The sequence below is a fragment of the Anabrus simplex genome, chromosome 1 (genome assembly GCF_040414725.1).
Source record: "Anabrus simplex isolate iqAnaSimp1 chromosome 1, ASM4041472v1, whole genome shotgun sequence".
Taxonomy (NCBI): domain Eukaryota; kingdom Metazoa; phylum Arthropoda; class Insecta; order Orthoptera; family Tettigoniidae; genus Anabrus; species Anabrus simplex.
The window spans coordinates 753,214,428-753,238,060 of record NC_090265.1 but is presented as its reverse complement, the minus strand read 5'-3'; the positions used below and the strand labels follow the sequence as shown (position 1 = coordinate 753,238,060).

Below are 23,633 nucleotides of genomic sequence, written 5' to 3'. Positions count from 1 at the left end.
AACTCACGAGATACGCATTATTCAGGTCAACTCTGCCCATCTGACAATTGTAGTCAATAGCTTTGGTCTTGTGGTTTCTTTCTCTCTCTCTCTCTCTCCCTACACAACTCCATGGTATGATCCTGCGTAGTACTTATGAGCAACACATCTTTTCTATCCTTCCACTTCATTATCATGAGTTTCCCATTATAAACTGCCACTTTCTTTCCCTTCCTGAGTGTGCTGTTCTTGATTTCCAACAGAATGCCCTGTCGATTGTGACATAACGTACCCATTGCATCTGTCTCCTCATCATACAGCTTGTTGTACAAATCTGGGCTCAAGAACCAGTTATCCATTGTTATGCGATGCCCTTTGTTTAGAAGCGGTGCCATAAGTTGGAAAACAACTTTCGAACCATACGGCTCATTTTTCAGTGAGTCATCAAACTGAGTATCTTTTTCTATATACACCAAGACATTCCATGCGTAACCAGACTTAGATTCACACAATTCAAATGATTTGATTTGATACCGAATCTTGAGCGCTTAGACGGTATGAAAACTTTCCACGACAAACATCCCTTCCACAACATAAGAGACTCGTCTACAGACACATCGCTTTTGGATGTGTACACACTTCGGAATCTACTATTCAAGTGGTCCACCGGGCAAGTTGGCCGTGCGGGTAGAGGCGTGCGACTGTGAGCTTGCATCTGGGAGATAGTAGGTTCGAATCCCACTATCGGCAGCCCTGAAGATGGTTTTCCGTGGTTTCCCATTTTCACACCAGGCAAATGCTGAGGCTGTACCTTAATTAAGGCCACGGCCGCTTCCTTCCAACTCTTAGGCCTTTCCCATCCCATCGTCGCCATAAGACCTATCTGTGTCGGTGCGACGTAAAGCCCCTAGCAAAAAAAAAAAAAAAAAATTCAAGTGGTCCAGAATAAGTTTCAATTTGTAGAGTTTCTTCGGACCTCATGTGGCTTCATCGTATGTTTCGTTATTGACAAAATGTAAGAATGTGAGGAGAAGAAATCTTTCAGAGAACAGCTCCAAAATTATTGGCGTCTCTCTGTCCACGAGAAAAGTAGCTCATGTTGCCAGGTAGCTGATGAATGCCTTGCAAGAGAAAGAATGCAAGTAAAGTCATAATTTTGTCTTTATTCGTCTCAGTCTACTGATTCGCTCTCGAATACAGTTTCAAGGATGGTGTGCTTTCTAAAAACTGTTGAGCATACCAGTTGGTTTCTGTACTTACTAGTTCCACTAATTCAAGAGTGATAAACAATTGAAAATATTCTAGCGGATTATTTATGTCTTCAATTTGTACATTAGGGCTGGTATTATATTGAGGATTTAAACTGAAGATTGAGTTTAAACTGTAACTTGAGTTTAAACCAATGTTGAGTCTTATAATGGGCGGCCCAAGTTAAACTGAGGTGAAGAAGGAAATATACAAACTTACTAGCAGTGACTTGCGAGAAAAGATGACTGTCGATAATGTTTTGTAGTGACATGCAAGAAAAGGTGGCTATTGATAATATTTTGTTTACTTCTTGTAGGTAAAATGGCAGATAAAAGCAATAAAAGTTGTCCTAATTTTACTTGTAAGGAAATAGAATTGCTTGTGCAATTAGTACAGAAATATTTATATAGTCTGTGAAACAGTGGCCTTATGAATTCCTCTGAAATCTCCCATTTTAATAAACATACTACGGGAGGCAAAAAACCGCAATGCTATTAGTAGCTGGTTGAGGAATTCTACAGCATGATTTCTGAAATAGAAAGAAGTTACAGTACTTTATTTTCTAAAATTTACACTTTTGCCATTCAAACAGTTCAAAACGTCATTTTTACATTCTTACCTTTCCGTTGCATGTTTTATTCTAGCACCAATTTGCTGTAATAAGGTTTTGACAGTCTGTTTTGTAAGCCTAAACCTATTTCAAAACTATTTTTCATTGCATACATGAAAGTGACATCCCCTTGCTTGGAAAAGTCGTAGTGCCCGTGGTCGTTCAAAAATTTGAACCACTTCTCCGTCATTGCTTAGTATTTCTTCAAACACCTTAAAATATCTTCGAGATCCATTTGTTCTGCCATATTGTAAGGTTGTGTATTCTTAATCTCTAGTTAAACTTAAGGTTAAGTTTTATAATACACGACTAACAGATAAACCGAAGTTTAAACTGAACCAACAGTTTAAACCTTTATTATAATACCGGCCCTTAGTCCAGGTTGCACTGTAAATGTAAATCTTGGCCATTCAGATCCTACCTTTGTCCATACACCGAGCTGAATATCACTGTTACTGCTACCGTCATGTTCACTTGAGTCGCTTTCACAATTGCACTATCTCCTGACATTTCAACATTAGTCTCACTATCAGAAGACACATCATTCTCCGAATTATCACAGGGTAATAAATTAAACTGTTCTTCTTCTCCCAGACGTTTCTGAGCTCCGCTTGCACCCGCCATAATGCACTATCTACCAATCAGCAGCCTGGCGGCCAGTACTGACTGGCTGCCACCTGGGTGCGGAGTGAACGCATTTTGCCCGGTTACATGGTTTTAGGAGAGTGCTGCTTTAGGCAAAGCCGAAATTAACATACACGCACAAAGGAAAGCGATCTTGGATCCTACGACGGAGTAAGTCGGCACACCCATCGCCGAAGGACATTTAAAATGTGATGACGGAATATTCTGTCATGGCCACTTAGGAAGCCATGCAGCTATGACAATTTTTTCTGTCATTGCCGCTTGAAAGGTTAAACAAATAGTGAAAGAAAACAACCACCCTCCAAGGACAGTAGATAAACAAAATAAACATAAGAAAAATGCCCAGAAAACCACCACACATGACAGGGAAAAGTACATAGTTATCAACTACGTCAACAAGAACACATATGAGGGGCGTACTATATTGTTTTACACTTTACTTTTTTATACGTCCAGGTATAGTTCGCATTTCACTTTGGAGGTGGTGACATGTAACTAGTGTCTTTTTCCACTGTTTGGTAGCAGCACACGCACAGGGGCCAAGGAATGCACTTGTCATAGCCATTTCATAACAACTCTGTCATCGTAGGAGCAGACAACATGGAAAGCAACCGTCAGGAGCGGTGCTATACGACTTTGTTCATATGGAAAGAAGGTGTGACCACTGCAGAAATTCATCGGCGCTTGGTGGCAGTCTGTGGAGAACATGCGCCATCACAGAAAACAGTTTACTGCTGGATGGAAGGTTGGAAAACAGGGCGCATATTAGTGGACAAGGGAATCAGTTCTGGAAGGAATATGACAGTGTCAACACCAGCCAACATTGCCCAGGTCAAACAGGCCATCCAAGGAAACAAATTCATCACATTTACAGAAATGGAGGCAGCCACGGCAAATAGCCGAAACACCCTTCAGCGGATTGTTCACGGCCACTTACAGTTGGGGAGGGTGTCGTCCATGTGAGTGCCTAGACTGTGTCTGCAGACAAAAATCAGAGGCATGGGAACGTGTGTAGAAAACTTTTGCAACGCCATGATCGAGATACAGTCGACTTCATGGCTAGACATGGCCATCAGTTGGCAAGCGAATTGCAACAGTGTTCTGGGACACAAAGGGCATCATCCTCATTGACTGGTTGGAATTTGGGGCCACAATTAATAGTGCAGCATAGGTGGTAACCCTTAAGCACTTATGTCGTGCTACTTAAACTAAGCGTCAAGGGAAATGGGCTAAAGGTGTGCTTCTGCAACATGACAATATCCAGCCCCACACAGCCGAGAGACTACTGCTGCCATTAATCAAATGGAATTTACGGTGCTGCCGCACCCACCATGTTCTCCCGACTTGGCACAATGTGATTATCACCTGTTTGGGAATATGAAGAAACCTCTGCGTGGTGCCGTTTTGTGGATTTTACAGAACTGGACTCAGCTGTCAAGGCATGGGTATGCAGCACTCTGAAAGAATGGTTTCAGGAAGGTCTGGAGAGATTGACACATCAGTGGCAAAAGTGCATGCAATTACAAGGAGATTATGTTGAGGAGGTGGATGTAACAACTTCATTTGGGTAGACAAAAATAAAATGTAAAACAATATAGTACGTCCTTCATACAAAGTAGCTAATATTTTCAAAAAGCAAGGTCTAAAAGTTGCTTTTAGAACAAACAACACCCACCAGACACACATCAGCAAATGCAGCCTAAATAAAATAGACTCTTTTGCCAAGTCAGGAGTATTCGAACTCAAATGCCAGGAACCTAACTGCAAAGCCACATACAGACCAAACAAAACGTAATTTCCAAACAAGACACAAAGAACAGAAAAACGTCATCAGATATAATCGGCATTCAACCTTCAGAGAGCATGTATATGACTGTACACACCATTTCGCAGACATCAACATGCTTCTAAAATTTTACACTTTGAAAATAACAGTAAATCCTTGAATATTAAGGATACCATCGAAATTTACAGTACATCGCAAAAAAAGATAATGAAAACAACCTGAATGAACATACCCTTTTAAAAAATTCACCCCTATTCACCTTACTTAATTAATATCTGGACAACATTACACTTATATATTAGCACTTAATGAATCCCACAGGAGGTAATCTCTGATTTAAAGGTCTGGAATGTGGGTTAGGATATTCTTATATGTGCACCTGACTCATGCACCGTCCTTGCAGGCTCTGGGTGATCTTTATAGATTATCAAATATCACTGAATACAACTTGCAGGAACATTCCTAAGATATTATAATATTAATAATATTAATAGTGAATATAAAAAATAATAAAATAAATGTTTCATGTAGGCAGAACATGAGTTAACATTAAAAATAACATCTAATAGGTACACTCTATTTCAATACCTAATTTATTAAACCCACATCATGAACTTGTATTTATATAATACATTATTACTAGAAGATGATAGTTGAAGAATATTTCACAATGCTCTGCCCCTATACTCCTACAGTTGCTAGCTTTAGAATGAAGGTATCAACCTGCTCTCCTCCAACCAATAGGAAAAATCCACATCATTACACGTGCCTCTCCCTGAGGAACTGTTAGACAAGCTCAAAACCTCTCCCAGGATCTCAGATCTGTTACAGTGAGAGGTGACAACAGACGTTTCTTTGGCAATGTAGGTAAGTACAAAATATTTCATTATACGGTGTTGGTCGTTCCCTATACAATCATTTTTTGCTCACATATTGTTCATATTATCACCTAACTCCATATCAGAGACAAATTTACACTATATAAGCTGTACTGTATATATATATATATATATATATATATATATATATGCACATAATTTAATTGATTTGATAGAATCTGAGGATGTTCTTGTAGAACGAAACATGTCATTCTTTGTATATGTGATTTTTACAGGTATACTTATAGTGTTTTAATTTACATTTGAAATTGTTGTGTGTCTGACAGACTGGAAAGTTTTTATCACATTTGGTGTTCTATATGCACAATTTGAAATGAAAGAGAACATGTTTTCATAATGAATGCATAGGTAATGAGGCCGATAGCAGTAGTTAACGTGTTAGAAATAAACGCTGAAGTAAATGATTACTTAATTTTAAAACTCTGTACTTAAATTCAGCAAAAATGTGATACACATCAAGATACGGCGCAGAGTTAATGGCTGATTTCGGAGGTTAGTATATTCAGTAAAACCTCGTAAGGCCTTTCTGCAGGGGACAAGGAAAGGTAATGTGTTAAGCAAGAAAACATACTATTGAATACACAAATAGAAACTATCCAACACAAATATGTAAACACTTGATATGTTTTTCTCCGACATGCGTGCATTTGATAAACTTAACCATGTTAGGTTAAAATGATTGTTTGATCCGTATTGACTAGTTTGAATGTAGTACAGAATTATTTAAAATAGTTATATTTGAATCAGCATTGTCAATACACTTATTAATGAAAGACATTTATTTATTCACTGATGAAGTGAATGGTTGTATTCCTGAAACATGATTGGTTGAATATATAATTTTCTTTCATTAATAAGTGTATTGACAAGGCTGTTTCAAAAATATAACTATTTTAAATATTCCTGTACTGCATGCGTGCACTTTACGTCGTGTATGTACAGGTGAAAGATATAGGCTGTCTACCATTTCTAAAGTTGCGATGAGAGTATTAAAAGGCGTGAAATGGACAAGAGAACAAATATGAAAACCTTTTCCCCTGGGGCTTATTAATTGAAAATAGTGTGTAAAAAGACCGTTAAAAGTATCAGTGCATTATTGCAGATCTCAATCTTCGACCATGAATTATTTGGAGGTTAAACTTGGCCATGTGCAAGAGAAAGGACTTTGACCATCGTCTTGAATGGGACAACACTTCGATCAAGAGTTGAAACTTGATGGTGCAAGTTTCAACATGCGCACCACCGTTGAAAGATGCGGATGCCTTTCCACTTCTTGTATTTGTCTTCTATAATAAACTGTTTCACGGCCTTTTCAGTATCTATAATGGGGCTACCACAAGACAAATACGCACTACGCTAGTCAACTTCACACAATTATGTTCGTAATCATTACATTGTCTATCACGCGACAAATATTAGCTACCCTTCGCTGCATCAATCGATACAGAATACGTTTCTAACTTCTGAATGAAATGTGAAATACAAGCTGTGTTCTTCCACAACATCAATGAAAATTCCAGAATTCAAGGCCATTTCCAGTTTCCGCCTAACTTTCTGCTTCCTGCCTCCTGTCGCGAAGGCTCTGATCTGTGTTGGAAATCACTTTCATTTTCACACGGGATGACAAAGAACAATTTCAGGACTGAAAAAAATGTGATTGTACTGAGCAGTAATAATGATATTTTGACATTTTGTGATACAATAAATGGGATATTTTAAATAGAATTAATATGACGTGTATTGGGACTTTGAATTTATGACGTGATAAGTGGGAAATCGTCATAATGAGGAGCGCGTACTACGAGGTTACACTGTATTTTCTCATGTCTGGTTAAATTTCAGAAAGGCTATTCCTGAGTAATTTATAGCAACAAGGTTATCATTACTCTACTAGTGCTTGAAATATGTTTTCATGATAAATAAGGTGGTTAAGTTAGGTTAGGTGATTGTTATAATAAGAAAAGTGATAAGTTTGCCACAGAAGCCACTGGAATGATACTGCTCCATTTCTTCAGAATGAAATTAAACATCCACATTCATGTTGTCTCGGAGTTAGAAAAATAACTAACGAGTAAGCCATAGTATGGAAATCTGTGAAAACTCAAGTTTTGAACAAACGGATTGCCTTTACATACCGAATGGAATGTGTGTGAGGGCTTTGCCGACTTTCAAGAAAAAATTTGATATTAATGACAGCCCGCTATATCGAGTAAATTTTTCGCCGTTATGAATTCTTGCTATAACAGACTTCTATTGTATTTGTCTTCACAGCAATGCCGAGCATTGGCATTAATTATTATGCTGTATTTTCTTGCAGCTGCACAATTATTGTTCATTTCGGCTTGTTTGATAACCGTTAACTTAAAATTGGCATCATAATATGGATGAGAACCTGTTCAAAATATCCCGACATACCGGTATCTGTTCTATGTGTCTCTAGAATATGATGATCCATCGTGAAAATATTCCTGCTGTTTATAAAACTGTTACTATTATTAAGCGTCAGGTATATTGGAAGTGTTATAAATCTGCCACTGAGTAACCGTGACCTTTCTAAGAATTCTAAGGATCGCATCCTTGCTATTCTAATTCGAATAACGTTTCCTGTGCAGCTGGGGCTCCCGAGTACATTATGATTGACCTTGCAATCAGCTCGAGAGTGATGTTTTCATGCTATTCTGTGAATCTGAGAAACGTTTTTATAGAGGCTAGTAGAATGTCATTCACTCTTAACTATTTCCCGAGAACCAGTGACATTACACAGAGGCACTGTACAACCAGCTGGCAGAGGTAGTGTTGTATAAGGTTGTTGCAGGTTGATGTGGTGTTCATTACTGTTAGGTCACGGAATGCAAAACGACCCTTGATTTTTCAGATGCATTTCTGAGAAAAAACCATCGTCTTGGATTCAGAGAAGTACGGTACTACTCGTTTATGTCTTAGTGAACCAATTTCACTGATTGTATGTATTGAAAAGGTGGATTATTATATCTCTTAATCATTTGAATAGCTGATGTTAATACGGAATGCAGAGTGTCTAGTTAAAATGTATGGTTTATATACAGGGTCCTTCACCAAATGGTTCAGGAGCTGAGACAGCAGTATAGTGGAGCCGTACCCCTGGCTTCTCAGGAGCATATCTCGCTGTCGCTGCTCCGACTGATGGAAGAGAGAAGAGTTTTCGCAGGGCAGCTGTGCGAGGCTCACAGGACAGCTTACGGAGCGGTCGTCAAGAGAGACCAACTGGAGCTCGAGATTAAATCCATGAAGGAGCTGAAATCTGCTTTAGAAGAGGCAGCCCTGCAGACGCAAGGGCAGAAACAGCTGGTGGAGTGGCATAACCGCAACACAGAGCTGCGCCTTAGGGTGAGTTTTCTTTGTCCCTTTTAACATTTCCCTACTGGATTGTGCTGAATATTTAGTCTTACTCTCACTGTTCATATTATTATGTTCACTAACATATTTTGGAGTCAAATTAATACCCTCTTATGTATTTTAGAAGTGAAATGTTTTTTATTAAAATGTTTGTGTAGCTTTATTAAATGTTTCTGTTGTAAACCGTTAATGTACAGTACAATAAATTATAAAATGATGAAGTAACTCGCTAAGGCCCGGTTGCAGAAAAGCCAATCAGAGTTTGACCGGAATTTGATTTGGCAATCAGTGTGGGTTTGATTGGCAATCATCCTACGTGAGTTGAAGAAACAGCAATCTGTGTTTGATCAACGATCAACCTCCCATCAGATTTCACCAGCAAATTCATGCTGATGAAGCATTATCCAATCAGTGCTTGCAGTCGTTAAACTCAAGGATGCTATTCTTTCATTAAATACACCCGATTAAATGCTTCAATGATAAATAAATTCAAGTTCATGTAGAAAGTGCGATTCGAGTGATGTACAATTGTGTTTTCCGTAGTCATTATTTTCACAAAATAACCTCAATGTTGAACATGGAACGATTAATTTATATCAACCAAATCTTGAAATAAATACTTATCTCTATGTAAAACCAGACTTTCTAGAATTAATAAGCCAACATGACAAAACTTCAATCTATCTGCAGGATGCTTGTTTATCTTTTGTAATTTTCATACCGTGCCGTACTCCTGCCGTGGCGTGTTCGCCTGTCAGTTGTCACAATTATATCTAGTACAGGTAATTTATTAATATGGATTCTTCTGATGAAGAAATCTTTGAACAATATGAAGACATTATATTAAGAAGAAGACTTTTTCCATGATAGACATGAACTGTTTTTTATGTGTAATGAAAGTGAGTTTGTAAAAAGATTTAGGTTAAGTAAGGACTTGTGTGTTTTTTTTATTGTCAGTTATTGAGGATAGCATTTGTAGACAAACAAATAGAAACCACCCTCTCTCTCCCATGAACTAGCTTCTAATAACACTTTGGTTTCACGCTACTGGGTGTTTTCAGATTGTTTTGAGCAACTTGGTAGGGGTTCACAAATCAACCATCTGCAGAGTGGTTAGGCAAGTGACACATGAGATTGCAGTTCTCGCCGAAACTTTGATCCGATTGACAGAGAACGTCTGGAAATACAAAGAGAATTTTCTGCCATGTCATTTAAAATTATTTTTTTTTTTTTTTGCAAGTTGCTTTACATCACACCGACACAGATAGGTCTTATGGCGACGATGGGATAGGAAGGGGCTAGGAGTGGGAAGGAAGCGGCCGTGGCCTTAATTAAGGTACAGCCCCAGCATTTGCCTGGTGTGAAAATGGGAAACCACGGAAAACCATCTTCAGGGCTGCCGACAGTGGGGTTCGAACTTACTATCTCCCGAATACTGGATACTGCATTTAAAGATAAAAATTTCATTGTTCCGTATTGAAATTATTGATGTTAAAAATTAAATAACTGGAAAGGAGGTTCAACCTATTCAATATTCAATATTCAGCCAAGAACTTATCTGGAGTACGGGTGCTCATTCAGTTGTACTAATTGGCGTCGTATATTTTTATATACGTAATTGGCTTCCCGCAGCTGTGACAGGTTCTGGACCTTCGAAACGTTCTCCACTCTACTTTGGTGTTTGGCCGCAGCGCGTGACCTTGAGTGTGCCGCGCTGGTCACCGGGAGCTGGCGGCTTTCTACTACAGATCTGTTCGTCTGCGAATTCAAACCTTTTTGATCTTCGTATGTTGATTAGTAGTGTTGTGACTTTATGCAGGACAGAATGTGGTGTCGTGTCTTTGTGCCTAACAGAGTGTGGAACTGACCTCCAACATTCATAAACATTTTATATGTTTTTATGGCTGACTAAGGTCGAAACCGGTCCCATTTAAATAGAAATGTGATTGCTACGTTTCTTTCCTTTGAGTATTGAATAGGTTGAACCTCCTTTCCAGTTATTTAATTTTTAACATACTGGATACTGACCGCACTTAAGCGACTGCAGCTATCGAGCTCAATGTCGGGGTTTCCAAGAGTGAGTGGCTGTATAGACTGTACTCACAATCCCATCATATCACCAGGTGGAAATGGTGCAGAACTGTACCGTAATAGAAAAGGTTTCTTTTCTATAAATGTACAGGCAGTCTGTACACCTTCATTAAAGTTCTGGAATGTTGTTAGCCCGTTGGCAGGGGTCTACACATGACAGCGCTATATTTTTAATGAGTAGGCTGCGTGCTCACTTTGTCAATAGGGAAATGGGCAATGGAATCTTTTTAGGTGATGGAGGTTACCCATACTCAGATTTTCTATTGACACCCTTATTAAATCCCAGGACTGAACCAGAGATGATGTACAATTCTACTCTGGTATACACTTGGAACTGCATCGAGCGAGCATTTGGAGTGGTAAAAAGGCAAAGATCTACCACGTTAGAATGCATTACTGGATGTTTTGCACTCCACAACTTACTATTGGAAAGAGGAGAAAATGACCCCCCCCCACCTCTTGATGAAGGTATAATTGCAAGAATCTACCCAGAGACAGATGAGGAAGAGGAAATGGGAGAAATGCAGTCAGACCTGCACTCATAAATACACATTTTATGGAAGTGGCAGAAAGGTAAATAAAGTTTTAACAATGAATATTGAATTTTCACAACCGCATTATAATCGAAACAGACTTTCAGCATATTAGGTCGTGTTACATACATGTAGTACGTGTTGAAGAGATGTTAAGTACAGAACAAAAATGGCCAGCCGGACACCAGTGGGATCCGAACCCACAACCTCCCGACCAACCGACGCGAAATCGAGAGGTTGTGGGTTCGGATCCCACTGGTGTCCGGCTGGCCATTTTTGTTATGTACTTAACATCTCTTCAACACGTACTACATGTACGTAACATGACCTAATACGTTGAAAGTCTGTTTCGAAAGTTTTAACACATTCTTTCATTGAAATGGAAATTATTTATTACTTTATTTAAAATGGCTCTCTTGATTTCCAATTCTGTTTTTGCCACCTGAAGATTTGTACAAAAAATATCCATCTCCAACTCATGCTTTTCCAGTAAGAATTGGCATCTGAAATCATTGAAATCTGTTTTGCTGGCAGTGAAGTCTCCCAGCCCGTTCCTCTTTTTGTGCCTTACATGCTCGGGAGAAACATATGACTTGGATCTGGATACTCTGCCTCCTCTCAAAATTTGTAGCACTGCATGCGGATGCTGAACTGCTGACTGTGAATGTGAATGTTTATTTGCATGAGACAAAGACAAGAGAACAGGTGAAACTTCACCTTCTGCATGATCTGCAGAATCATCACAGCCAGCAGTCGCAGTGAGATGTGTCACAACAGGGACGAAACATCTGAAAGTGTTTCCTGTGTATCCTGCAATGAAGAAATACATTCAGTTAATTCCATGTCAAAACTGTACAACACTTTCAATGGAATAGTTTGTTGCATTATTTGAGATAATATATTTGAAATTAGTTTAAGGTAAAAACTAAAATCCATATTTATTTCTTCTTTATTTCTGCATTCTCCTTAATATTACTTTCCTGTATGTCAGGCTCCCTTCCAAACCATCAGCACTCTGCTTTCTTCCTATTTATGTTTTGCAGGAAGTGCAGGTTTTCCCAAGCATGTGATGCATCCAGATTCTGATGCTGAAACAGGTTGTGATTCTCAGAGCAAAAGATAACTTTAATTTATTTTTAAACTTAAACTGAAATAAGTTAATATTCTCTATGCCAAACTCCATTACACTGTGAAAAGATACCATTGTTCAGTTTACCAGGCACTGCAGTTCAACTATCTGTAACATTGTTTTGTTTGCGAACTTGCTTCTCTTCATACTTACCAGACTGTACCATAGTATTTTGTCTTACATTTTGCAAGTAAATAATTCAGTTATAATTTTTCAGTATTCTTATGTATAAACTCTTTGTTTCATTGGTTATTTATTCACTTTTAGGTTATCTCCACCATCACTTTTGTATCGTAATACTGTTATCTAATTATGAAAGGGTAGACTCTCCTTCAAAATGAGTAATATTCATAAATATTTTTGTTGTTAAATTAAAGTTACTTTTGATCTTAATGAAGTCCTTATCATGTTGTGTATCTTATTATGCTGAGATAGCACACAAGAGAGAAAGTCATGTTTACTGACTTCGAACTGCACATTTGCAGTGGAGAGGATGCAATCAATGAGAATAGATGAATATTTACTCTGAAGAAACATACAGAGAAATTAGTTCAGATAATCAGTAAGGGGCTCTTTATCTTCAGAATAGTGGTTAAATAGTTAAATAGGTCCTGCCAGCACTGCAAGAGTGATCTATTTCCCCACAACATATGGCACAGAATTATGAGGTAATACTTCCCAGCAGAATTTTTATAAATTATGCAGAAACGATCCATTAAGTTAGATACCCAGCAAAATTCAAATATAATGAACTGTGCAAACAGGTGTTCAGATATGTACAGATTATGACCCTGTCTTTTAGCATATAGAACCTACACCTTCAAAACAATTTGTAATGTTATAAAAGTCAAATATACTGTACATTACTGCAATACAAGAGGAAAAGACTTGCTTGCACTGGTAGGCCACAAGCATTTAGAATTTTCAAAAATCAAGCCTAGCTACATGGGTAGAAATAATGTTTATGCCTTACACTCGTGCTCATAAATTAAGGTTAATTCTGATCCAGGTGGTGCAAACAAAACTTTGGTGTGCATGTTGTGGCTTGAAATCACTGCACCAAACACCTTGCAGTAACTGTGATGTTGGTCAGGTGGGTGGTGGCATTGTAACGGGACCGATGACTCACAGATGTGATATTGCTGTCAGTGGTGATTGTGAGTTGGAAATGGCTCAGTATTCACATATTGATGATATAATGAGGGTCAGGATAGAGAAGAGACTAAAGGCTGACCAAACGCAGAAGGGCATACCACGGCAGCTACATATGCCATGAAGTGTCATCTCACCAGATAGAAAACATCTTGGCAATACAGCAGAGAACATCTACAGTGTACAAGAAAGGTATCTCACCATAAGTGTCTGAGTACTGCAAGGGCACCTTGCTGCTGCCACTGGTACAGCTGTTCCTAGACACTTAGTGTACAGATGACTCAACAGGCATGGAGGCCTACTATGTGCATTCCACTGACCAATGCCCACAGAGGAGCCTGTAATCCCTGGTGTAGAGTGGACCCAGGTTTGCTTCGCTGACTACTCCAAGTATACTCTCAAGAGTGATTCTTGTCATGTATTCGTCTGGCGTGAAATATGAATGAGATATGTACCCGCTAATGTGCTCGAAATGGACCAGTGTGGAGGTGGTGGTGGTATGGTGTGAAGCAGCATTATGCAGGGAACTGCAACACGTCTGGTGTACCAGGATGTCAATCTACAAAATTACATCTGCCGTTTTAGGGGTGCAGTGGGTCCCACGTTCCTACCGATGGATGACAATGCACAACTACAGTGGGCTGTGATCATGGAGGAGGACCATAAAACAGAAGACACCAGATGAATGGCCTAGTCTACCTATTCCCATATTCTAAACCTCATCAAGCGTGCCTGAAATGCCCTCTGTCGATGTGTGGGTGCATGTGTTCCCCTCCCTTAAATCTTCTGGAGATATGACAGGCACCGGTGCAAGAATGAATCTGTCGATGTGTGGGTGCATGTGTTCCCCTCCCTTAAATCTTCTGGAGATATGACAGGCACCGGTGCAAGAATGAAAGGCCATCTCCCAACAACTGCTCGACAACCTGATCCACAGTACATTAACCCATTGTACTGTATGTACAGTATCTATGTGGACGGTCATCACATACCACACTGGAACCTGTGTACATACTCAAAAGAATAGTTACACATCACATGTGTGCATTGGTTCTTTCTTGCATGTTGGACTGTATCTATGCTGTCAGCACTAGTTTGGTTCAAAGTCATGCCCCGTGGTATCAAAAGCTCATATTATCTTTAATTTATGAGGAGGAGCGTGTTTTAAAGCTACCTCAAAATATCAGCTATTCTGGAACAGTCAAGCGAAATTCCTTACTGATACAGCTTATCACTTGGTTGATGAATACCTGGTAAAGTATAACTTTTACTCCATCCAGTCATGCATGCATTTGCATTTTTGTCCAAGTTGTTTCTTTGTTTATTATGTCACAAAGAAACACAAACTATCATTAAGCTCCATTATTAGAAAATATTTAATGCATATACTGTATACTGAAAATAGAAATATTTGATGTTCTTTTCCATGAAAATATTCCATTCTCTCCAAGTGCATAGAATATCGTTATGGAAATAAACCACAAAAATATTTAAGAAGTCAGTGCAGTTACATGATTATTGTAAGCCTAATGTTTTAAAAATGTATAAATTTAAAATATGGACTTTTCTACATATTTTTAATTTTTGATCTTGCAAACTATATGATAAAAAAAAATAACACTCCTGTAGGGTAGTTGCTAGATGTTCCACGTGCAGCGCAGGCATCTCTCTGCAACATAACTGCCTTGTTGCTAGTGAGATGCTCAACCTGCAGCACTCACATCGGCTTACTTGCAATGAACTGTTGCCAGTTGCACAACTCCAGAAGTTGTTTGGGGGAGAAACAGGTGAGGGTGTATGGAACATAAGCTGTCCTTCAACAAATAGTGCTACAGCTTCCCTTTTTTTTTTTTCGTTTGTAGCCAGTGAGAAAAATCAATTTTAGTCTAACACTGATTTTATGTCAGCCATTGACCCTTATCGTTTAGGACATTTTTATTATTAGTCTATGTATGTATTAGATAGTGACAAAAACATGATCTAAAATGTCAGGGTTGTTCAGCAAACAGATCTCAAAGGGAATGAGTGGCTGTGGTTCATGTCAGCCATCGGCCCACCATGTAAAGGACTTTTTATTGTACAGTAGTTAGAAATGAAATATCTCTCTCTTTCTTTGCTTCTGGGAAGATTTCCATTATTTACTTTTTGCTATAATGTCATTTACATTCCAGAGGGTCTTATTAACATAGTCATTAACAAGTAGGCTAATGTAGATAGGTACATACATTTTACAACCTAAATTATCATCATCATTTAACAGTTCCAGTTTCCCGGGTACTGCTCGCGAGCCTCTTCCATTCTTGCAATGCTGTTATATGCCTTCTCAGTGTCAAGGAAAACCATAAACAGATCTTTTCATTTTTTCCAATATTTTTCCATTAACATACGGACACTGAAGATTAGGTCTGTTGTGGACCTGTTAGGCCTGAAGCCATACTGTTCCCCTTCAAACTGTGGCTCTAAGATGACTTGCAATCTGCTCTCTAAGATTTTCTCTAGAATCTTAAGCCCATGAGAAAGGAATGTTATTCCCCGGTAGTTGAGCATTTTCGGTGATTTCCTTTGGATAATAACGGACTCCTGCTGCTTTAATCATGTCCGTGCTGACTTCATCGATTCCTGGGGATTTCCCATGCGGCATCTTCTTAAGGGCTGCTTCTTTTTCTGCCCATGTAATGGGAGGTACCTATGTGCAGGTTTCAACAGCTGGTTCTTTTGTTCTCTGATCTGCTTCTGTCCTGTTCAATAGGTGATAAAAATGATTCCTCAGAACCTCTAATGTCCTCTTCTTTCCTGGCCAGTTTTCCATTAGGATCTTCAATGGCTTTGATGGTTTCAGCTGAATTCTTTTTGATTTTGATCACCCTGAACAATAGTTTCATATTGCCTCTGCTGTCTTCCTTCAGTTTTGAGTAAATTTCTCCCAGCACTCTATCTTCTCCTCTTCTACTACTCTTTTAACTCTCAGTTTCTTGTTCCGGTAAACTTGCTCGGGGTCTTTGATCTTCCCCACGTCCCTTACCTGTTCTGGCTTGGATTTTTCACTATCTCATTCTTTTTTTGCCATGTTCCTTACCTTTATTGAGGATCTTACTCTCTCATTCCACCAGGGTGTCTCCTTTTCCGTTACTCTTGCACTTGTCTTTCTGCAAACCTTTATTGCTTCTTTTATTAAGGTGTTTTTAAATCTTGTCCACTCTACCTCACCACTCTCCACTTCTTCCTTAGGCAGTTGTCCTCTTATACTGTCCTGATAGTCGGTCCTTTTTCCAATCTGTTGTAGTTACCACACCTTAATCTTAGGTAATTTCCTGGTTGTTATCTTTGGTTCATTAATATCTTTCAGATCTGCTACTAATAACCGGTGGTCGCTATTGAGGTTCTCTCTTGGAATTACATTGACATCAGTCACAACTCTACTTTTTTCTTTATCTGTAATGACATAGTCATTGACCGTCTTGCTCTTTCCATCCCAGCTGTAATGGGTAATCTTGTGTCTGACTCTTTTATTGAATCAACTGTTTTTTACTACCAAACAGTTTCTTATGCAGAAGTCTGGGAGATGGTCACCTTCTGAATGCCTTCTCCCATAGCAATGTGATCTCATCACCTTCTCATAGCCATTCCTGTCTGTCCCGAGCTGTGCGTTGAGGTCCCCAATGATGATTGCCCTCTCTTCACTGAGGTCTTCTAAGTCATCGAGAAACTTGTTCTTTTCGTCTTGATTGCAGCCTGTCTGAGAGGCATACACTTGCACCAGTATCAACTTCTCTTTTCCAAGGTGAACTGTTGCCTTTATTATCCTCTCATTATTGATGTACTGGATCTCTCTAATACCATCTAACTCTTTAGACAATATCAATCTTACTCCATTTCTCATCTCTCTGTTGTTACCATTCCAGTAGAGGGTATAGTTTTTCGTCATCTCTTTCTTCCCTTTACCTTTTCTTTTAGTTTCACTCAGTCCTAGGATTGATATTTTCCTTCTCTCCATGATATCTACTAACTCTTCACATTTCCCAGTCAAACTCAGTACGTTGATTGTTCCAATTCGAGTGTGTTGTCTTCTCCGGGGTTGTTGCACAATCGCAAGGCTTGGCCTATTATCAGGCTGTAAGCCATCATACCTGGCGTGGGTCTGCGGGTGCTGTTGTCTACTCCGAGTTCTTTGTTTACGTCCGAGGCTTGTATAAGTGTTGAAAGTGATTGCAGTTACTCTCCAACTGACTTGCTAGGCCTAACGTTAGAGAAGATTTTCTGTCCGGGTTATCTGCCTTAGCCTTTAGCAGTCCCCTGCGACATCTGCAAGGCAGCAGCTTCCAGTTGAATGTATGTGTCATTTCCTACACAATGGCTTCAACAAGCCCCCTAAGGGTGAACTTCTCTGCCCGTAGCCATTCGTTCTCCCTTAGTTTGTCAGGTTTGGTAACAGCCGCCCAACCCTCGGCCAGACATTCGCAGGTAGTACCGTCTACTGTCACGTTTGGTAGCAGAATGTACCTGAGCTGACTTATGACAACCTAAATTATGCAAAGTTTGTTTATACTTGCCTCAAGATTGGAAGTATCCTCAGAACTTCCTTCAAACACCTGGTACTGGCCATCGCTATCACAGGGACTGATAATGGTGCAAAATGGGAGTTTAGACTGGATACCAGTCTCTCCTCATCTGCATCCAAGCTTTTTCTGAAGGTCTCCCACCAGTTTTGTAGAGTTCAGCCTGGAAATATAAGAGAATTGATGAAGTCATATTTCAATTGCTCATTATATTTTCCAAGTTCCTCTGTATAGTAATTCATTTTTTTTTTAATCTGTAGTGGTTTATTTGTGTAGGAAATGACACTAAAAATATAAATCTAATTGAACATTTCAGTAATGGCAAAGTGCACAATACATTCAAGTTCATGTACAAGGTGTAATTATCTAAAAAGGAGTTATGTAATGTTCTGTCATCCGTCGTCAATAATCTAACATAACCTCAACCTTTACTGGTTTTGGACTTAGAACAACTTAGTTTTTAACTAATTATCCAAATAAAATTCCTTGAAATAAATAATGGTGCTTATCTCTGGCATATTTAAACTTCTGTATACTCAAAATTTGAATTAATTAACCAACAACATGATAAAACTTAAACTTACCTTATCATCGGCAGCCTGTTTCTTTGCTCTTCTTTTAAAATTTACATACACAATTTTCAGCTGCTGTGGAGTCCTGAAACATTTGCAACAGACTTCATTGAAGTCAGAAGCAACTTTTTCTTTTGCCCACACAGCATAGGCTTTTTATTTTCGATGATATGCATGTATCCCTCAACTATATTAAGTAAGAGGGCTCTATCATTTAATGAAATATTTGGCCCTCTCACTTTCTTAGTGGGGATATCACTCATTTTATGTCGAAAATTAATTCAATCGCCTCAAAATCTGCTCTTTTTCAACTTTCCCAACCACGATCGGGATCAGCTGTTCCCTGATTCACTGCCACTTTGATGTCTCTGCTACACACCATCCTTAATGAATCAAGACGGCAGTGGTCACTAATTGCATTGTTGCCAGATATATTTCCTTCTCGGATCTTCAATCAGTAAATTGGAGAAACGTGATCGGGGTTTAGGTTTTCTGCAACGCACTCTGAAATTAAAGTTGATTGGCAATCATCTAATCTGCCATCAAGGACTAATTTACTGGACCTTCCTGCAACCGGGCATAAGTCTTGATCTTGATTAGTGTAGTCCAGTGCATTTCAAAATGTACAGACATCTGGTTTGCTTTACCAATTTTCAAAGACTAAATACAAATTTCTCTGCCACAGACTCATAACACATCTGTAGAAATTCACAATCCTTTCTTCATAATTCATGGGGAGACATTGCACGCTCCTTAATTTAACTTTCAACACATTTCACTCATTTCACACATCCACACTGTTTCATTTGGATCACATCTCATCTGGAAACTTAGCCTTTTGTCAGCAAAATGCCCAGTGGTTACTGTTCGTCTGTTCAAGATAAGCTTTATTTTTCCTCCAGTCAGATACTGCAACTCCTGTCTACATCAGCTTTCCTTTAGCTGTGAAGGACCTACTATGAGAATTTATTTAATAATAAAAATTTCATTATGGTCCGTATTGAATCGAGATTTACAATGCTTATTGAAGATAAAAGGTTTCCACGTTTCAATTCAATTAAGACATCACAAACATTAATAAATATGTGATGTCTTAATTGAATCACTATGTCAGTGTATTGAATAGGTGGAAACCTTTTATCTTCAATAAGCATTGCTACTATGAGAACTCGCTCCAGCCATTCTAAACACGTGGTACTACTTAAAGTGAAGGCACACAGATGATGCATCATAATCATCATCATCATCTGGAGCAGTTTCCAACCACAGGCTGAGTATGCTTGGAACATAAGCCTCTCCATCTACCACTTCTCTCACCGTCGTCCATTTCCCTCCTCTTGCCTTGATGCTCTTCCTTACACCTTTCACCGGGCGAGTTTGCCATGTGGTGCTGTGAGCTTGCATGCGGGAGATAGTACAGAGGTGTGAAAATTATTAGAATAATTGCAATTAACACAGCTTTTTATTTCTAACTAGCAAATGTACCCGTGCTTTGCTGCGTTATCGAAGTAAATTACTGTATGAAGTGAATAAAACTTTTTAAATTGTATGTCTCTTCGCATTAGCCGACAAACAGCATAGGGAAGTATAAAGACATCATTTTCAATGTAAGGTGTGAGTTGCGGAGTTGTGATGATAACGGTAGGTCCACTTGTCTTCTGCAATTTTTTTTGCTAGTGGCTTTACATCGCACCGACACAGATAGGTCTTATGGTGGCGATGGGAGAGGAAAGACCTAGGAATTGGAAGGAAATGGCGTTGGCCTTAATTAAGGTACAGCCCCAGCATTTGCCTGGTGTGAAAATGGGAAACCATGGAAAACCATCTTCAGGGCTGCCAACAGTGGGGTTCAAACCCATTATTTTCTGGATGGAAGCTCACAGCTGCACAACCAACTCACCCAATCTCTACTGCAATTCACAAAGGAGTTGAGAATTTTCATTTAACGGCAGGCCCCATTGCCTACTGTGCGGCCACAATCGATTTGGGGAATTTTTGTTAATTTCAGACAGATTACATATGAGGAATTTTTATTATAATGGCATGCACCTTCCCTACTGTCAGTCGAAATGGAGTTGTGTTGTTATCATTATAATGACAGACCCATTTTCCTAATACCAGTCAGCTTACTGCCAGTTACACATAATTGGTAAGTTTCCATTATCATAGCCGGCTACTATGTGTAATGTCAGTCACATTTTAGATGGGTAAATTTGTTTATAATGGGGGGGGGGGGGGATCCTTGCCTACTGACAAATAGAATTGGGTAAAAGAGTTTTGAAAAAATTGCACATTCCCTTGCCTTCAGCTAATCAAATGGAGAAGGGAATTATTCATTACAATGGTACACAGGAGTTAGAGGGAGTGGGGAGTACTGATTACAATAGCAGACGCCCTCCTGCTGACAGTCACTATCGATTTGAACAGAGATTGTGTCATCCGTTTTGTGATATGACTTATCGTTTAGCCACCAAATACCTCGAAAGGAAGCACTGCACAGTCATTAAAATTGCCTCCATATTTTTATATTTTTCGGGGGTAAAAAATAAAAATTTTAAACATCTCTTAAATTTTCAGTCGGTTACAGACTGAAAGGTATAATTTTGCCCAATTTCAATTTTCTAACTTGTCTGGCAGATTGTGCCGCCATCTTGATATGGGGGAGGGGATTAAGAATTAGGACTTTCAGGAAACTTTTAAGCCCATGAAACCTATAGGTTACCGTTCTGTATAAATAAAACCGACTGCGTTCTTATGTAGATTTGAAACTCCCAGCATGTCCCCCTGAGAGAATTTTGAGAATTTTTGATTTTTCTAGGGATTCTGAAGTCATCAGCTTGTCTGGTACCAAGTTTTAAGTTTCTAAGATGCCTGGAATTGTCTCATTAATACACATCTGTTTTCATTTTTATGGCTTAATTTATATATATATATATGTATGTGTGTGTATGTATATAACCCCAACCAAACCCCATGGCACTACAGCCCTTGAAGAGCCCTGGCCTACCAAGAGACCGCTGTTCAGCTCGAAGGCTTGCAGATTATAAGGTGTCATGCGGTCAGCACGACGAATCCTCTTGGCCGTTATTCTTGGCTTTCTAGACCGGGGCCGCTATCTCGCCGTCAGATAGCTCCTCAATTCTAATCACATAGGCGGAGTGGACCTCGAACCAGCCCACAGGTCCAGGTAAAATTTTGTGACCTGGCCGGGAATCAAACCCGGGTTCTCCGGGTAAGAGGCAGGCACGCTACCCCTACACCACGGGGCCAGCATATATATATATATATATATATATATATATATATATATAGTAAAGTATATATAGATCGCTCCAAACTGTCTTCCATTTATTAATATGGATTATATTTCACCCGCTTCCCTAGTGGTTCTAGGGGCATATTACTCCCACAGTATATTTTCCAGGTAGTAAGTCATACTTGTAAGTCATACTGGAACATACACACATCCATTATCACAGTCATTTTGGACAATTTATTTTTTCACCCTTTCTCACCCCCCTATGTCAAAGGGGGCTGAAATTGGACTTCAAAAAATCCGGAATGTTACTATTCATCTCAGCGACCCGGAAAACTATGGATTCGACACCAGTGAAACCTCGTTAACCCGGACGTCCGGATAACCCGGAGCAGTTTTGAAAAAGAAATTATGTTTTTCAGCGTAGTAAATGAAGACTTGTTTTACAGACGATAAATTGCTATTCTCGGTAGGTACATTACTCGAATTCTCTTGCCAACGGGCGAGTTCATTGCACTCACCCCTGCTGTTGCTACGCAGCAGACTGGTGACTCAGCCCTCTCCTACCCCCACCCGTGCCTCGCACTTGACATTGACTAAGAAACAACGTTCCTCAGTTGCGCTGCAATCTCGGTAGTGTTCGCGAGTTTTCCTAGCTTCACGGTCGAGGTACAGTATCGTTTTGCTGTTTCGTTTGCTCGTTGTCCGCAATGGCGACGAAACGTAAAAACATTGTTGTGACTGGTAAAAAGGATGGAAGCATTGACAAGAATTGATAAGGGAGAATCGTTAAAGAACATTGCTGCTGAGTTTGGAGTAGGAACATCAACCGTATCTGATTGGAAAAGCAACAGAAATCGCATTGAAGACTTTTGTTTCAAGATGATTTCTAAGGACAGTTTGCATAATCGGTGTAAAGCAAAAACTGCTAAACTAGAAACTCTAGATGAAGCATTGTTTGCCTGGTTTTGTGCTGAAAGAGAACGTGGTTTGCCAATTTCTGGACCCATCATCCAACAGAAAGCATTGAGTTTGAACAAACAGTTTCCCCATGGAGATCCAAATTTTACAGCTAGCCAGGGATGGTTGGACAGATGGAAAAAACGGCATGGAGTGCGTCAACTTACAATCACTGGGGAAAGCTTGTCAGGTGATGTTGAAGCAGCAGGAAAATTTAAAAAAGAGTTTGAGGACTTTATTAAAAAGGAAAAATTGATGCCAGATCAAGTTTACAATGCCAATGAATCCGGTTTATTCTACCGGATGTTGCCGAGTAAAACGCTAGCCTCAAAAGTAGAAGATTCAGCCAAAGGGTATAAAAAAGGGAAAGACCGCCTCACCATAATGGCTTGCAGTAATGCGCCAGGAAAGCACAAACTTCCTCTCCTTATAATAGGGAAGTCTAAAAACCCCCATGCATTGAAAAATGTGAAACAAGATTCATTGCCTGTCATTTACAGATCACAAAAAAGTGCTTGGATGGTTAGTGACATTTTCAAACAATGGTTTTTCAAGAATTTTGTGCCGTCAGTAAAAAGATATTTGATGAAGTGTGGCCTTCCCAACAAGGCGGTTTTGCTGATTGACAATGCACCTTCGCATCCGTCTGTCAATGAACTAGTCCAAGATGAAATTTCAGTGAAGTTTTTACCACCTAATGTAACTTCTCTTGTTCAACCGATGGATCAAGGAGTTCTAGAAAAAATGAAAAAAGTGTACAAAAGGCATATGGTAAGTCAACTGGTAGAGAACGAAGGAGAACATGGTGTGGTAGAGGTGCTGAAATTTTTTAACGTAAGCGG

General features: G+C 39.3%; 1 protein-coding gene across 6 annotated transcripts in view; it reads left to right on the top strand.

The window, feature by feature from the left end:
- Cep290 (Centrosomal protein 290kDa) overlaps nucleotides 1-23,633 on the top strand; it is a 1,403,175-nt gene that overhangs the window by 811,607 nt on the left and 567,935 nt on the right. For all 6 annotated transcript variants that reach the window (XR_010858542.2, XM_067136188.2, XM_067136189.2 and 3 more), the window contains one exon: nucleotides 8,233-8,533. Coding sequence is in view for 5 of the 6 variants with exons in the window: in XM_067136188.2 (XP_066992289.2) it covers nucleotides 8,233-8,533 (301 nt within the window). In the remaining variant the exon portion in view is untranslated. The remainder of the gene's footprint in view (nucleotides 1-8,232; nucleotides 8,534-23,633) is intronic.